Below are 16725 nucleotides of genomic sequence, written 5' to 3'. Positions count from 1 at the left end.
ATGGAAGAATTCTTATCCAGAATTATCCATAGGTATACAATGGGTGTCTCTAATCCTGAACGCTGATTGTTTAAAACCGCATTGTTAGCTAAAGTTAGCTAGCTGGCTAGCTACTGCCAGACATAAATGAGAGAACACCTCACTCTGACCATTTTACTCGCCCTAGCAGAGCTGGTTAGGCTGTTTTCATGTTATCTAGAGTGTTGGTGACTGTAACTGTGATGCTGGCAACAATTTAATTACGCTTTTTTTGCCGAGGTTTACTGACACCGGCCATATTCAACGGGTGTTGAGCCTTCGTAAATGCATCAGTTATTCTGCTCACTGGCACACTCAGTGCTCTGATATCCGAGTATGTTGCCAGAGCGAATTTACGAACGCACCCTAAATCTATGACGTAAAATGCCCATTTATTCTGTTCCGTTTGATTGATCAATCCACTGTCTCATCAGCCCAGGCAGGGAATTTATAAACTTGATCTCTACTGTAAAAATCATCTAGACATTTTCTCACATTTCTTTTAGACTAAAATTTCGTTACAGCTGAGATTTGTGTACACCTTGCTGTCTATCTCTCCGATATCCAGGTGTCCCTTAGTAATGAAAGTGTAGGGAGTCGGGACAGACAGGCATGCAGCGTTTCTCTGCCAATCGAAATCACGACTGGGTCGCGTCCATTGATACAGAACTAAAAGACTGAACGACTGGGTCGCGTCCATAGATAGAGAACTAAAAGACTGAACGACTGGGTCGCGTCTCTGGCAACCGAACCGATAGAACCAACGACCAGCCGGCTTGGGTAGTAACCCTAGATTTGTGTCAGGACTATATCTTGTGGAATGATGCAATAGTATGAATAAATTAATGAAAACAACGTTTTTAATGAAAATGTGTCAATCTTTATTTGAATATGTTAGTAATCCCTTGAAGCCGGTGTTTGGAGTATGTATTGGCACGTTTGCCGGCTCTCGACGTCTTATTTTTTTTATTAATGTATTCATACTATTTCATCCTTCGACAAGATATAGTCCCGACACAAATCTGGGGTTGCTACCCAAGCAGGCAGCTCGTCCGTTCTATCGGTTCGGTTGCCAGAGACGCTACCCAGTCAATTCAGTCTTTTTGTTCTGTATCTATGGACGTGACCAGTCGTTCGTTGTAAATGTTCGTAAATTCAATCTGGAGTGCCAGAGAGCGCTTATTGTGCGCTCTGGCGGTTCGTAAATTCAGAGCTTTGTCAGATTGCCCGTTTGTAAACTCTGAGCGTTTCGCTCTGGGAGCGTTCAGAGCGCACACTGGACGCTCTGGCCGAGGAGTGGGGTTGATCCGAGTGTTCTGACCCCACAACGGCTGTCAAGCACCCAAGATAACTAGCTAACGTTGGCTAACTTGCTAGCTACTTCCAGACACAAATGAGAGAACACCTCATACTCGCCCTAGCAGAACAGGTTAGGCTGTTTTCACAAGTAGGCACAGACAGCAGGCGTCATTTACATTATACATATTGACCATGTGTATCAGAGTATACAGTATAGTGTCTGTACTGTAAGATGGTGAGAACAGTGGAAGTGATGCAGGTCTGTCATGTTGAGGTGAGCCTGATAATAATGACGTCCTTACCTGCTGGATGGTTGTAGAAAGGTCTCAGTTTAGCAGGTAGTTTGAGCTCGATCTGGTTAAGAATCCTGTGGTATGAAGCTCTAACTCCAACTAAAGCCATGTCAGGAGATTGGAGTTTTATTTCCTACTTTTGTTGAACTTGGTACAGACAGTTCTAAATAAATAAATAGTATGTGCTGTATTGTGGCTCTAGTACACCCTGTCATTGATTGTCTATAGTAACTAGAATACAGAATAGCCTGTATGAACCATTGGCAGAAAGCAGGCTCATCTACCCGTAGTGCCTAATCTATTATGTAGTAGTGTCACGTGAGGGCGGTACCGAAATATAAACCCCGCCCCAAACCCACTGCCATTGGTAGAGAGAGTTAGCCCACACTATGAGCCCACCCCATTTTGCAATTCCTAGAAAACAGGACAACGTTAAGTTGCCAACTGTTGTCTACATGTCAGAGAGGCATGTTTGTTCAATATTACATATTTCTATCTGAACGTTCCAAAACGTTGTGTCGTACTGAATGCACCCCACATGTGATGTGGACTGTACATGGCAAAGACACAATGTAAACAATAAACTGAAGAAGCCACGTTTATCTTTTAACTTAGCTTATGATCAAGTTGGCCATTAATAACCTCATGCACATGAGAAGGGTTTCTTCAAGTCAGGAACAGTTTTATCCCAAATTTAGAATTTATTTTCAATAAATATATACATACCACAACGTCCTAAAATCAGACAAAGAGGTAAAAGACTAAAACAAAGTTTTACCGTTGAAAAATACAACATTAACCACCATCAGTCTCAAACATTCACCATCTTTAAAGTGTTGTGTGAATTTGTAAATGTGTATGTTTCTTTGCCTAATCTTACCTTTTACTAATCTTTTACCATCGTCCTCACGCAGACGTGCTGTCATCCTCACATCATCACCTCATACTTATTAATTAACAGCATGAATTGTGCTTTGCAGAGGGAAGGGTGTTATTGAGTTGGACGATTCTGTGGTCGTTGAAGTCCTCAAAGATGAAATTGCATTTAATCAAGTTAATCAGATCCACTAGTTAGTTAGTGTCGCTAGTTCTAAATAATCCAACAATGGATGGGCCTCTGCTAACTGCTTTATTTTTAGTTCAGCAGCCTCTGCTTCTTGTTGCTTCTTTACTTCCTGTTGGTACCTAGAAACACAGAGGGACAGGGTTGACCTCCGACCTTAACAAACCAAAACAAAGGTTGAAACAGACTAATCATAGGTCTCAGAGTGCAAAGACAAGTTGGCAGGCATGCTATCCTTTACATTCAGGAAGAGACCCTGGTGGACTTTATAAAAGTATCCGTATCTCTGATTTTAACGTGTAACCAAATGAAAGACAAGTAGTTATAGAGTAACAGATTGTATGATATGGACTGTAGTCTAGTGATCACACAGAAACAAATCCAACTTTTAGGGCCGGTTAGCTAATTCTGACAAATGTGCTTTCCAAAGCAGTAGACACCACAGACTTATTCAGTGTTGTATCCATAGAGGCAGAACAGGATCTACATTTATCTCTGTGGTTATATCACTCAGTTGACAGGAAAAACACAAGGGCAGAAGGCTTGGCATATAATGTGCCTGGTTTAAACCACAACAAAGAAGGCAAAGCCCAAGGACAATGTCACAAGCTGTCATAAATGTGTGACCAAGCACACTTTGCCCTTCAGAGCGGTACTGTGTATTTAACAAGCCTGTTGTCAGACAATGACTGACATACAGTACATTGACAAATTATTATGATTTTCCCCCCTAATATGGTTTGATTGAAAGGGCACAAGTTGGTGTGTAGCTCTGTATCTAACTGTCTGTTCCACTCACATCCAGATTCTAAAGAGTTGGGTGGCTCCTGACGCACCAAGAAAACAGTTGCAACAAAACAGAAACCAATTCTTGGGAATGATGACCAGGGACCATCTGGACCAAATAACACCTGTAAAATAGTGGAGAGACAGGTAAAGGGACAGTTAAAGGGACAGGTAAAGGGACAGGTAAAGGGACAGGTAAAGGACAGGTAAAGGGACAGGTAAAGGACAGGTAAAGGGACAGGTAAACGACAGGTAAAGGGACAGGTAAAGGGACAGGTAAAGGGACAGGTAAAGGACAGGTAAAGGGACAGGTAAAGGACAGGTAAAGGGACAGGTAAAGGGACAGGTAAAGGACAGGTAAAGGGACAGGTAAAGGACAGGTAAAGGGACAGGTAAACGACAGGTAAAGGGACAGGTAAAGGGACAGGTAAAGGGACAGGTAAAGGGACAGGTAAAGGACAGGTAAAGGGACAGGTAAACGACAGGTAAAGGGACAGGTAAAGGGACAGGTAAAGTTGCAGCATCTGAATGTTGTTTCTGCTTCAGACATATGTTACTGTTGCATAATGCATATAAAAATCCAATATTTGCTTTTCCTACTTTTTTTCATAATTTTGAGGGCTAAGAGTATGTCAGTGTTTTATGTGGGGGTACCGGCTAGGAGACATCTGACCAGGATCAGGGCTAGTCAGTGTTGTATGTGAGGGTACCGGCTAGGAGACATCTGACCAGGATCAGGGCTAGTCAGTGTTGTATGTGAGGGTACCGGCTAGGAGACATCTGACCAGGATCAGGGCTAGTCAGTGTTGTATGTGGGGGTACCGGCTAGGAGACATCTGACCAGGATCAGGGCTAGTCAGTGTTGTATGTGAGGGTACCGGCTAGGAGACATCTGACCAGGATCAGGGCTAGTCAGTGTTGTATGTGAGGGTACCGGCTAGGAGACATCTGACCAGGATCAGGGCTAGTCAGTGTTTTATGTGGGGGTACCGGCTAGGAGACATCTGACCAGGATCAGGGCTAGTCAGTGTTGTATGTGAGGGTACCGGCTAGGAGACATCTGACCAGGATCAGGGCTAGTCAGTGTTGTATGTGAGGGTACCGGCTAGGAGACATCTGACCAGGATCAGGGATAATAAGTGTTGTATGTGAGGGTACCGGCTAGGAGACATCTGACCAGGATCAGGGCTAGTCAGTGTTGTATGTGAGGGTACCGGCTAGGAGACATCTGACCAGGATCAGGGCTAGTCAGTGTTGTATGTGAGGGTACCGGCTAGGAGACATCTGACCAGGATCAGGGCTAGTCAGTGTTGTATGTGGGGGTACCGGCTAGGAGACATCTGACCAGGATCAGGGCTAGTCAGTGTTGTATGTGAGGGTACCGGCTAGGAGACATCTGACCAGGATCAGGGCTAGTCAGTGTTGTATGTGAGGGTACCGGCTAGGAGACATCTGACCAGGATCAGGGCTAGTCAGTGTTGTATGTGAGGGTACCGGCTAGGAGACATCTGACCAGGATCAGGGCTAGTCAGTGTTGTATGTGAGGGTACCGGCTAGGAGACATCTGACCAGGATCAGGGCTAGTCAGTGTTGTATGTGGGGGTACCGGCTAGGAGACATCTGACCAGGATCAGGGCTAGTCAGTGTTGTATGTGAGGGTACCGGCTAGGAGACATCTGACCAGGATCAGGGCTAGTCAGTGTTGTATGTGGGGGTACCGGCTAGGAGACATCTGACCAGGATCAGGGCTAGTCAGTGTTGTATGTGAGGGTACCGGCTAGGAGACATCTGACCAGGATCAGGGCTAGTCAGTGTTGTATGTGAGGGTACCGGCTAGGAGACATCTGACCAGGATCAGGGCTAGTCAGTGTTGTATGTGAGGGTACCGGCTAGGAGACATCTGACCAGGATCAGGGCTAGTCAGTGTTGTATGTGAGGGTACCGGCTAGGAGACATCTGACCAGGATCAGGGCTAGTCAGTGTTGTATGTGAGGGTACCGGCTAGGAGACATCTGACCAGGATCAGGGCTAGTCAGTGTTGTATGTGAGGGTACCGGTTAGGAGACATCTGACCAGGATCAGGGCTAGTCAGTGTTGTATGTGAGGGTACCGGCTAGGAGACATCTGACCAGGATCAGGGCTAGCTATGGTGAGACTTGGTGGTCGGCCAGCCCAAGCAGGTTATTGTTGGTTCAAGTGATGGTGACCAAAATAAATATTTACATAAAGGAAAATACAAAGGCCCAAAAGATGCCCAGAGTAGCACCTGGCTAGCACAGCCCAGCACCTGACCCGGTTGCTGCTGCCACCTAGGGATGGGTTTGGAAGTGGAAAATGGATTGTATAACTATGACTTAACACAAATCAACAGCTAATGACATCACGTTGTGGAAAACGTCCGGTAGTGGTTTGTAACTAGTCGTATCTGAGGACCAAAACACGATTATCATTTCTAATTGAAAAAAGTCTGAGATAGAGTAGTCTCAAACAGGCACGGGTCATCTTGTGTAATTTAAGGACAGTGCTATCACACAGGGACATACCGTTACAGTCCTTGTTAACAGTCAGTGGGGCTTTTACAAAGCAGCAATGGAAAACCCATGATGCAGGGGCAGGTGTGAAAGTTCCATGCCATCATGTCTGAATCCATGCCAGTAATTCTATCAGTGAACTGTTCATCTGAAGGGTCATCAAGCTACACACACTCTCGCATACACTCATGCTCACACTCGCACACACACATGCATGTACACACTCGCACGCACACATTCACACACTCACACACACAAACACACACTTTCTGTCCTCTCTGTCCTCATTGCTCCATTACCTGTAGTCATGAGTACTCCAGACTGAGAGAGACTCAGTTTATCAGCCGGTCGGGTCATATCAGCCAGACCCGCAAAAACAAGACCCTGTAGACAGAGAGAGAGACATAGAGAAACAGACAGAGAGAGAGAGACAGAGAGGGGGGTGGGGGGGGGGTCACACAACCATGCATATGTGTACTACATCATAGGACCATTATATAACACTGTTTGGAGGGCCAGAGAGTGGAACATTAACTGTATGGAATATTAAGATTAGACAGAGGCAGAATACAGGAGCTTATAAAATGTGACTTCATTCTCTAGAAGCGACCTCAATCAGTTCACATGACAGAAAGGAATATGTAGACACAGGTCAGGCATTACCAATGCATCATTATTCACTCCCATTTCCACTCTTACATGCAATTGCTTCTTATGAGTTTCTGCATGCTGCCTCTGTGCAGTCTTAATTTACCGTGTGGCTCAGTTGACAGAGCATGCCGTTGCAACGCCACAGTTGTGGGTTCGATTCCCATGAGGGACCAGTACAAAACTGTATGCACTCAGTATAAGAGTGTCTGCTCAATGAACAAAATGTTAAACTCTCTGAACCCTCAAACTCTCAGAACCCTCTAAACACTCCCCTAAAACCCTCTAAACACTCTCAGTGCCCTCTGAACCCTCTAAAAACTCCCTGAACCCTCTAAACTGCTTCGCTGCAAATCTTTTAACACTTACCCATTTACACACTGGTGCCCAGAAGAAAACTGTCTTTGGACCTAAAGACGAAACAAAACATGGTTTAATTATTAAGGTTAATTATTATAAGGTTAGCAATGACAGTTGTGTTGAATACATAACGTTACAGTGATTTACGTGACATTTAGTTTTGTGCAAAAAGTTGGTTGATTCCACAATAAAATGATATGCCAATTGAACCAGTAGGCCTCAGGCTTTCTGTGAAGTGACAGAAGTTGTCAAGCATTAAACTTTGCGACCTGATTCGTTGTAGTAAACGTTTTAAGATGAGGTGACATTGAAAGTGACTGGTTAAATCCCTTCCTAGATAATTCCACCTGTTGTCATTCTCGTGCCCTCAGCTTGTCTCTGTCCTCCTTCTACTGCCTGTACATCAATGCCTTGCCAATTGAAAACTTGCCAAGGGCAATAATTTATTGAAGAGTGCCAGCATGTAGTGGCATGCACGTCATTTAGTTACACACCTATTGTCCATTCATATGCTTCCCTTCTCTTGTCTATTTGACAGCTAGACTGGTTGTTTTATCAACTATAAATTGTTATTAATGTGTTGTGCTTTTCCATCTCATACTGACTTCCCTCTGCTTTATCATGGTGCCAACCTATTTTGATATTAACAACATCCCATGAACCCGGAACGGAGAACCCCTGCTTGGAACAACCTTCTGTGTACCACTCTTCTATAGCTCAGAGATCAGCCCTAACTCCTAGGGACGGACTGGGACCAGAAATCGTCCCAAGCATTTCTAAAATACAGGACCATTTTTTCCCTTGAGACCCCAGATATTAGCCAAATAATTATAATTTTGGCAAAACCCACAATTTTGACAGGCCCACCAGGCTAAAGATGGACCAGCCCATCTGGCATTTGCCAGAATTGCCCCATGACCAGTCCGTCTCTGTTATCTCCCCAGGGCTGGAAGAAGAGCCCTGTGTACTAGCTCATCAACGTTCAGATAGTTTGCATGTGACAGACAGACTGGGCAGCATCAAGACTGTTTGTCCTCATAAACCTCAAAGTTATAATCAGCTACACACACCTCGTGTCACATTGAAACAATTCCAACTCTACTATAATAAAACTGTGTTTGCTCCATTGACGATGACCCCGTCAGAGGTCACTCATGACCAGGGGTCCATTCACCAACCCCAATACACTGCTACTGTAAGTTTGCTCATTCTTTTGTGACAGTCACAGTCCCACTATATTGAACATCACTCTTATTTACCAAATAGAAGAGTAGAAAACATCCAGAGGTGATAGTGATAAATTATCGCATCTCATTTTCTAAATATTGAGAAAGTGTATTCTGAAGATGGGGAGACTTTTAGACATTAATCAATAGACAACAGGGAGGAGACATGAACCAATAGACACCATGAGGAGAGTGATACAGAGACAGCCGGGTTAGTAGGACCTGATGCTGTAATATTGATCATGTCCTTACCTGCAGGATGGTTGTAAATGGGTCTCAGTTTACCAGGTAGTAGAAACTCTATCTGGTTAAGAATCCTGTGGTATGAAGCTCTAACTCCCACTAAAGCCATGTCTGGTGACTGTTGAAACTTGGCACTAACAGTTTAGAATCAAATAAAAACGCAACACGCTTTATTGTGCCACCGGTACACCCTGTCGTTGGGCTACTTGACCGGATCAGACAGAATAGATTGTGTGAACCATTAGCTGACAGCAGGCATGGCTATCCTCTATGATGCTTACTGGATGGAATCATCTATTATTGGGGAGTTACCGTTAACTCCGCCCCCAACCACTGCCATTGGTAGGGAACAGTAAGCCTATCCTACTTCACTTTCCAAGAATTACACACGTGATTGGAAATGGTACAATGTAAAAAATGAACTGAAGCCAGACACTGACTCTTGGACAAACTTTCAAATGACATGAACCACATTATCAGCTGACACAATGGATTTAACACAGGTAGGAAGATGCGGTTTTTGTCTGATGAAACTAGAATCTATGGTTATTATTATAATATTATAATAAGGTTATTATATAAATACTGTGGCACTTTGAGATTGTTTTTCAACGAAAAGCACTTTATAAATTCAATGTATTATTATTATTATCTAGGCACTAATTTATACCATAATAATTCGTCATTGACCAAAACTAACACATACTTACACAGGCTAATTCACAGGCCGATCATCACAAAGAGTTCAATAATATATTTAGGGCTCAAAACAGGGAGGGACATGGAGTTTGGGGGGGGGGGGGGTAATCTGGGCCTGCGCAGTGCTCACGTTCCCTGGCTACATACCATCAGCACGACCTTCTTCATGAGAGACCAACGTGAAACTTTTAAGTGTTCTATAGATTTGTTCATCCGAGAAAGTCTGCCGGACGACGATACAAAATTTAAACAATTGTAGCGACTGAACTAAGACAGAAGGGGAGTCCAGAAAAAATTATTTTGTAGCCTAAATTGTAAGACACCATGACTTAGATTTTTCAGTAATACTTGCATAAAGTGTGTTGTTTGTGAGGCGGACGGTGTTTCGACACCATGCCCTGTACCAACAATCTCATTTGGGATATTAGGAAACGCACCATCGGTTCCAACAAAATAAACTACTTTACAAGAAGTAACTACTTAGGTGAGACAAACGTTTTCATTAAATATGTTATGTACAAATGGTCTATATACTACTTTATTGTCATTGTATTGTATGTGTCAGTGTGTTAGTAACATGTTTTACAACAGCCTACTGCCTTGCGCAAGGAATTGATCTAAAACACACTGTTCTTTTATTAGCAGTGTTTTATATCAATTCATACTTTACAAAGACTACTTATTGTATTTAAACATTTGTGTTGGCTAAAATAATCATTTTGTTAAAGGGACTACCTTATGGGATACCTAAAACTGTTCTTATGGTATCATAATGGTTTCCTGTAGGAAGAAAAGAGTTTGTTCAAAGGCTGAAACTTGAAGCCACTCTTGATGTACATGAGGGCTCTGTAAGTACCAACATGCCTTACAGAAGGGATTTACAGTGTAAGTGCAGTGTGACAATTGCATGATATCATCCTGTGTTTTCAAACTGTTATTGTTTTTCATGACAGGTCAATACGATATGCTGGAACGACACAGGAGAATACATCTTATCTGGATCAGATGATGACAAATTGGTCATCACGAACCCATATAGCCGGAAAGTAAGAAGCAACTTTTTTGTGCCAAAACATTGTTTATGATCAAGGCACCGTACAGAACATGCTTCAACCTGTTGACGCAGAAGAGACAGAGAGACAATATATGTGCCAATATAAAGTCCCCCGCTATTTTTCCACTCTCCAGGTCAAGGCATCCATTACATCATGGCATCGATCCAATATCTTCAGTGCCAAGTTCCTGCCCCAAACCAACGACAGAATGATCGTGTCTGCAGCAGCCGACGGCAAGATCTTCCTCACCAACGTAGAGAGGGGTTCCAACATGGACCCTGTGTTGCAGTACCACTGTCATAACGGTGCCGCCTACGAGGTGAGGGGGGCGGGGGCGTCTGTGTTATCCAGCATTTCAATCTTATCGCCATCGGAGTGTAATTCAATAAAGAGAGTTGATTAATATATCCAATCTATCACATCTCCATCACATTTACCTCAACGTCTGTTATTGCTGTGGAAGGTAGGAATGGTATGTGGACCATAAATACGTCCTTGGTGTGTTGCTGCAGTGAAAGTCATCTATTCTAAAGCCCCCTGTCTATCAGTAGACAGGAATTCTAATTCTGTTCGACGGCCCAATCAGAGCAGGTTCTGGATCTATTCTAAAACCTGTCTATCAGTAGACAGGAATTCTAATTCTGTTCGACGGCCCAATCAGAGCAGGTTCTGGATCTATTCTAAAACCTGTCTATTTCTATTGGTAGATATTGACGGTACCTAGTGACCCTCATTCTTTCCTGTCCTGTGGAGAGGATGGAGCAATCCGGTGGTTTGATGTCCGAGTTTCTCCTGGCTGCTGGCAAACTAACTGTAAAAAGGTAGGTTTGCGTTATGACAGTACAGCTAAACTCTATTACAGGCAAATGAACAATTCTTATGTAACTATGATGTTATTACTACAGTTTTATTGTGTAGTTACAAATGTATAAATACAACTTGTTTTTACTAACGACTTTTCGCCACCATGTTTACCAGCAGTTTTACCTACTACTCAAACAACCGATGTCAGAGTTCCCTTAATGAAGATATCTTGAACTTTCTTTTTTACCAGGACATCCTGATTGACTGTCGGCGAGCAGTAACATCCATAGCCATATCACCTGTGGAATCCTTCTATCTGGCTACTGGCTGCTCTGACAGCTCAGTCCGTATCTATGACAGGAGAATGCTGGGTACCATAGCAACAGGTATGCACAACCTCAACCTAGCGTTTAGAGCGTTTGGCCAGTAACAGAAAGGTTTCTAGTTTGAATCCAGAGCCCATAAGATAAAACATTTGTTGACGTGGCCTTGAGCAAGGTACTTAACCCTAATAGCTCCAGGGTTGCTGTTGATAATGGCAGTCCCTGGCTGTGACCACTCTGAGGGTGTCTCAGGGGGACTTGGGATATGCTAAAAACACATTTCCAATTCACACGTGTAGAATGTACATGTGTGAAACAGGACAAATATAATCAAGCACCGACCAGATAATAATAATTATTATTATTAACTCAAGGCAATCGGATAACTAAAAATGAACTAATAATTCTATCAATGTCAGTAGTCTTGAAGGAATCCCACTACCACAGTACATAACATAGTTAATCACTGTTTGATTGTCTTTAGGCTCAGTGGTGAGAATAACAATTTCTTCTGAAGGTCTGTATGGAAAATAATAATTTCCAATATACATCTCATCCACTCTGCAGGTTTCCAGACAGGAAGCGGGGTGGCAGGAATGTGTGCGAGGTTTGTACCGAGGCACCTGGTCAACAAGTCATGTCGCGTGACCTCATTGGCCTACAGTAGGGACGGCAGGGAGGTGCTAGCCAGCTATGCCTCAGACTATCTCTATCTGTTTGACCCTAAAGATGACAAGGGACGCGAGCTGAAGGGACCGTCACAGGATAACAAGGTGAGAACATTCCTTTCACTTACTGTGTATCACAGTACGAAAGACTGGATTCAATTATTTGAATGTAGTTTGTGTTTACACAACATCTGTGCGCTCACACCAGTTTCTGGAAGCTTCTACCACATGACATGCTGTGTGTGTGTGTGTGTGTGTGTGTGTGTGTGTGTGTGTGTGTGTGTGTGTGTGTGTGTGTGTGTGTGTGTGTGTGTGTGTGTGTGTGTGTGTGTGTGTGTGTGTTGACAAGAGGGGGTGATGTGTTGTCCCATCTCTGGGCTATTTTTGCCTCACCAGTAGATAACGGTCTGCTGTCTGAATCTGTTCTGGGAAAGACATTTGAGCTGTGTTCTCACACACACAGCTGCTGAACACATAAGCCAGAGGGCTTCTGGGTAATCTGCAGGGTGAGGCAGCATATTTTGTACAGAACTCGATACATACAACACCAGGTAACGTCACCGTTCCTGTACAAACACCACGGAACTAGTGTAACCTATGTGCACTAAGATAAACCTCCCTGTCCCCCTCCTTCCTGTGTATGAGACCCCTGGTATCGACCTGCCAGAGCCTAAGACACCTGGCAGTGTGGGCTGGGAATGTGAGCCCCCAGTGGAGGGAAGAGGAGGGGAGTGTGGGGTCTCAGTCATAGGGAAAGGGTGGGTATTTTGGTCAGGCCTGTGCCCGTGCTCTGCTGTGACTGGTGAAATGTCACGGTGTTTCTCTCCTAGCAGAAGGAGACTCAGCAGAAGCGTCTGCGTCTGAGAGGAGACTGGTCAGACACTGGACCCCTGTCACGGCCAGAGAGCGAGAGGGAGAGGAACGGTAAGAGAAGCTCCTCGCCCCACTAAGTCCCCACTCACCTAAACACACAGCTGACACAACACGTGTGCTATCGATGACAGAAGTGCACTCTCACTTGGTCCTATTGCTCCCAGGTGGTGCAGTGGTCTAAGAGAAGAATTTGTTCTTAACTGACTTGCCTAGTTAAATAAAGGTCACATTAAAAATATATATATATATTGCATGGATTAACACAATACAATTATACATAAGCATGATATTATTAGATGATGTAAACTTTCACATCACTGTCCATGAGTAATATGATGGGCTTTGAACCCTCTTCCTCCTGTAGGAGAGTCCAGGCCTGGAGTGTCTCTGATGCAGAGGATGTCAGACATGTTGTCACGCTGGTTTGAGGATGCCAGCGAGGCCCAGAACAACAGAGGAGCCCGTCCACAGCCACGACCCAGGGTAGACCCTGCAGCAGCTCCACAAGGTAGTGGGCTTCACCAGGAGGCTGTGGTGCTAGGGAATCCAGCCCCGTCTCAACCAACATCAACAGCCAGCTTCTCCTCCTCCATGGAGAGCCCGAGGAGCCGTAGGAGTGGCATGGGGACAGGAAGTCTCCAACCATCTCCTGGGGAACCAGTCCTGAGTCTGACATACAGCGACCAGGGCACCACCAGCAGCACCATCCAACTGGACTTCTCCAGCGGTGGCGCCAGCGACCAGGGGGAACCCCCGTGGATCAGGAGCCCAGAGCAGGTGTCCGACACCAGGCAGATCTCGTCCCTCAGCCAGTCGGAGGTGGAGGGCATGGGAGAGGAGCCCACACCACAGCCCCCTGGGGAATGGATGCAAAGGTATGGTACTATGATTGCATTGACTGAGGCATAGCTGGCCTACACAGTTAATCATTGAACTACTACAATCATGTCTGGCTATTAAAGTGGATGTGTTGTTCCCTTCCTTCCATAGATTTAATTTGAGAGGATCAGAATTAGGGGAAAGAGTACTCAGGTAATTATTTGCCATGGCAACAACAACTAAGAATGAGTTCTTCTTTACTAACAATAGATGTGTCAGATCAGTAGTTTAACGTTTTAGTTCAACGTTGATAGAACAGTTGGAACTAGCATGCTGATGTTGGACATTTCCTTGTTGCTCAGTGCATTCAATCAAACCTGCGGTACAGAAGTTACACTTCTCACGTGGCTTGACTTTGATTGGATTTAATGACTCTACAGACATGTTGTATATCCTTCCGAAAGGCGCTCTGCTGCTGCGCGGATCCAGGAGATTTTTCGGCGGCGGAAAGAGAAGAAGGAGTTGGCGGATTGCGAGACCCGCCGTATCGGGAAGCCCTCAGTAGAAAAGGTCTACAAGGGCCACCGTAATTCCAGGACTATGGTACAGTACAGTAGAACAGTACTGAGGATTAAGACAAGCTTGAAGTCATGATTTAGTCCACCAGAGGGGGACCTTGGGCAATATGTGGTGATAACGGCTTCAACTTCTTGTCAGCTATATTTAACATGCAGTGCTTTAGGTATTGCGAAGTAGCTATGTGGAATACTCATTCAAGCTTTTGTTGTTGTTGTTGTTTATAGACCAATCAGTGTTGTTTCTGGGGTGACCAGTTTGTGCTGAGCGGCTCAGACTGTGGTCATATCTTCATCTGGGACAGAGAGACAGGGGAACACCTAATGCTGCTGGAGGCAGACCAGCACGTTATCAACTGTCTGCAGCCACACCCCTACGAACCACGTGAGTTCACTGCTTCTGACAGTCTCACACTGAAGGTGGTTTTAGTGAACACCCAGTCTGGCTCTTACAACTCAACGGCTTGAAGGCTGTGGCTTTACAGGTACGGTGCATTTGGAAAGTATTCAGACCTCTTCACCTTTTCCACATTTTGTTACTTTACAGCCTTATTCTAAAATGGATTCAATTTGTTTTTTTTCCTCGTCGATCTATACACAGTACCCCATTTTTGGGGAGGCAAATGTATATAATAATTTAAAAAACAGAAATATCACATTTACATAAGTTTTGAGACCCTTTACTCAGTACTTTGTTGAAGCACCTTAGGCAGTGATTACAGCCTCGAGGCTTCTTGGGAATGACGCTACAAGCTTGGCACACCAGTATTTGGGGAGTTTCTCCCATTCTTCTCTGCTGATCCTCTCAAGCCCCATTAAGACACTTTATGTTGGAGTTTCCTTTATTTTGGCAGTTACCCGTTTATTCATTTGTTAATTTTTCTGTTCATTCCAGTGTTAGCCACATCAGGGATAGATTCCAACGTCAAGATCTGGTCACCGATGGAGGAATCCCCATCATTCAACAGAGTACTCGCTGAAGAGGTGTGACATTATAAATACATTCATGTCACAGGAGGTTGGTGGCACCTTAATTGGTGAGGATGGGCTCGTGGTAATTGCTGGAGTGGAGTAGGTGGAACGGTATAAAATACTGCAAACACATGGTTACCATGTGTTTGATGCCGTTCCAGTTGCTCCGTTCCAGCCATTATTATGAGCTGTCCTCCCCCAGCAGCCTCCACTGATTTGTGTGCTTTACAATCAACCAGGTGTGTGGAGGACAGAAAGGCTCTCATCATAGTGACATTGATGAAGCCATTAGAACCTCTGATCTGATACCTGGTGCTCTGTGTGTCCTGTAGGTGACCTTCCGTAATGAACTGATGCTGGAGGAGACCAGGAACACCATCACTGTACCTGCCTCATTCATGCTAAGGATGCTGGCCCAACTCAACCACTCCATCACAGCAGGTGAGTGCTACACACATACACACACAATCTTCCAACCCGGCATCCCTAGTGATAACCCGTGATACAGAATGGCTATGGAGTCTATCTTAAGTGGTTATAACATTTGTTATAACAGCAGTCACTGACTGGTAACATTGGTCATCTCTTTCTTTCCTCTACAGAGTCTGAGGACAATGAGGAAGACGAGTAGCCCTATCCATAGCTTCCATACTGGACTGTTGAATGTGTGAAGTAGAAACTACATATTATCTCATTGGATTCACTTTGTGGCCATTATAGTGGTAATGTTACCATAGGGACTGGAGTATTGGACCTCACCTAGTGTAGGTTATAGAACACTAGAAGAGGCTGTGTTGATTTTATAAATATAGTTTATATTCAGATGTAGATCAAGGAATGTTTTCTACCTATTTCTATGTTTTGTTCAGGTGTCCAGCCTCTCCGTCTGGCTGTGAGAAGTGTTCTCTAGATGGTATCTCCTTATTCTCCTCTGTACTTTGTGAACCTCAGGCCTTTTTGTGACAAGTCACATTTCATCTTCCTTTGTGGCTTTTCCTGATACTCTGCAACGACGGCTTCAGTTCTGACTGTTGTCAATGTGCTTGTTTACCAAAGAGAATGTGTTTCATTTAAGAATTTACGAATGTTTAAAAAATACCAAATAAAAAATATACATTTGCTTGAAATAAATCACCCGAATGTCTAGGTAGTTACAGTATGAATGACTAGGTAGTTACAGTAGGAATGACTAGGTAGTTACAGGATGAATGACTAGGTAGTTACAGTAGGAATGACTAGATAGTTACAGTAGGAATGACTAGGTAGTTACAGTATGAATGACTAGGTAGTTACAGTATGAATGACTAGGTAGTTACAGTATGAATGACTAGGTAGTTACAGTATGAATGACTAGGTAGTTACAGTATGAATGTCTAGGTAGTTACAGTATGAATGACTAGGTAGTTACAGTATGAATGACTAGGTAGTTACAGTATGAATGACTAGGTAGTTACAGTATGAATGACTAGG

General features: G+C 44.0%; 3 protein-coding genes across 6 annotated transcripts in view; 1 reads left to right on the top strand and 2 right to left on the bottom strand.

The window, feature by feature from the left end:
- Positions 1–1900, bottom strand: part of LOC116371739 (mitochondrial pyruvate carrier 2) — a 6127-nt gene extending 4227 nt beyond the window's left edge. Inside the window, exon 1 of the mRNA XM_031820733.1 lies at positions 1620–1900. Coding sequence (XP_031676593.1) covers positions 1620–1719 — 100 coding nt within the window. The 5' untranslated portion in view covers positions 1720–1900. The remainder of the gene's footprint in view (positions 1–1619) is intronic.
- A 376-nt stretch (positions 1901–2276) lies between these two features.
- LOC116371733 (mitochondrial pyruvate carrier 2-like) lies at positions 2277–8723 on the bottom strand. Its single transcript, XM_031820714.1, has 5 exons — positions 8477–8723; positions 7008–7048; positions 6290–6374; positions 3473–3584; positions 2277–2795 (listed from the first exon to the last, which is right to left on the bottom strand). Exons 1-5 carry the CDS (start codon positions 8574–8576, stop codon positions 2678–2680), a joined length of 456 nt encoding a protein of 151 aa, XP_031676574.1. The 5' UTR covers positions 8577–8723; the 3' UTR covers positions 2277–2677.
- Positions 8724–9296: 573 nt separating this feature from the next.
- LOC116352694 (DDB1- and CUL4-associated factor 6-like) lies at positions 9297–16389 on the top strand. Of its 4 annotated transcripts, none has more exons than XM_031820716.1 (15): positions 9297–9650; positions 9953–10014; positions 10120–10212; positions 10355–10540; positions 10929–11042; positions 11276–11411; positions 11916–12121; positions 12847–12940; positions 13254–13764; positions 13880–13921; positions 14149–14311; positions 14512–14668; positions 15179–15267; positions 15588–15696; positions 15858–16389. In XM_031820716.1, exons 1-15 carry the CDS (start codon positions 9560–9562, stop codon positions 15884–15886), a joined length of 2082 nt encoding a protein of 693 aa, XP_031676576.1. In that variant the 5' UTR covers positions 9297–9559; the 3' UTR covers positions 15887–16389. The 4 variants fall into 4 exon arrangements, with proteins under 4 accessions (XP_031676576.1, XP_031676577.1, XP_031676579.1 ...); XM_031820717.1 differs by having other exon boundaries at positions 9298–9650; positions 12850–12940; XM_031820719.1 differs by having other exon boundaries at positions 9298–9650; positions 14173–14311.
- Positions 16390–16725: the final 336 nt, after the last annotated feature.

This window comes from Oncorhynchus kisutch, unplaced genomic scaffold (assembly GCF_002021735.2).
Source record: "Oncorhynchus kisutch isolate 150728-3 unplaced genomic scaffold, Okis_V2 scaffold3610, whole genome shotgun sequence".
NCBI classification, from domain to species: domain Eukaryota; kingdom Metazoa; phylum Chordata; class Actinopteri; order Salmoniformes; family Salmonidae; genus Oncorhynchus; species Oncorhynchus kisutch.
This window is presented reverse-complemented; position numbering and strand designations above follow the sequence as displayed.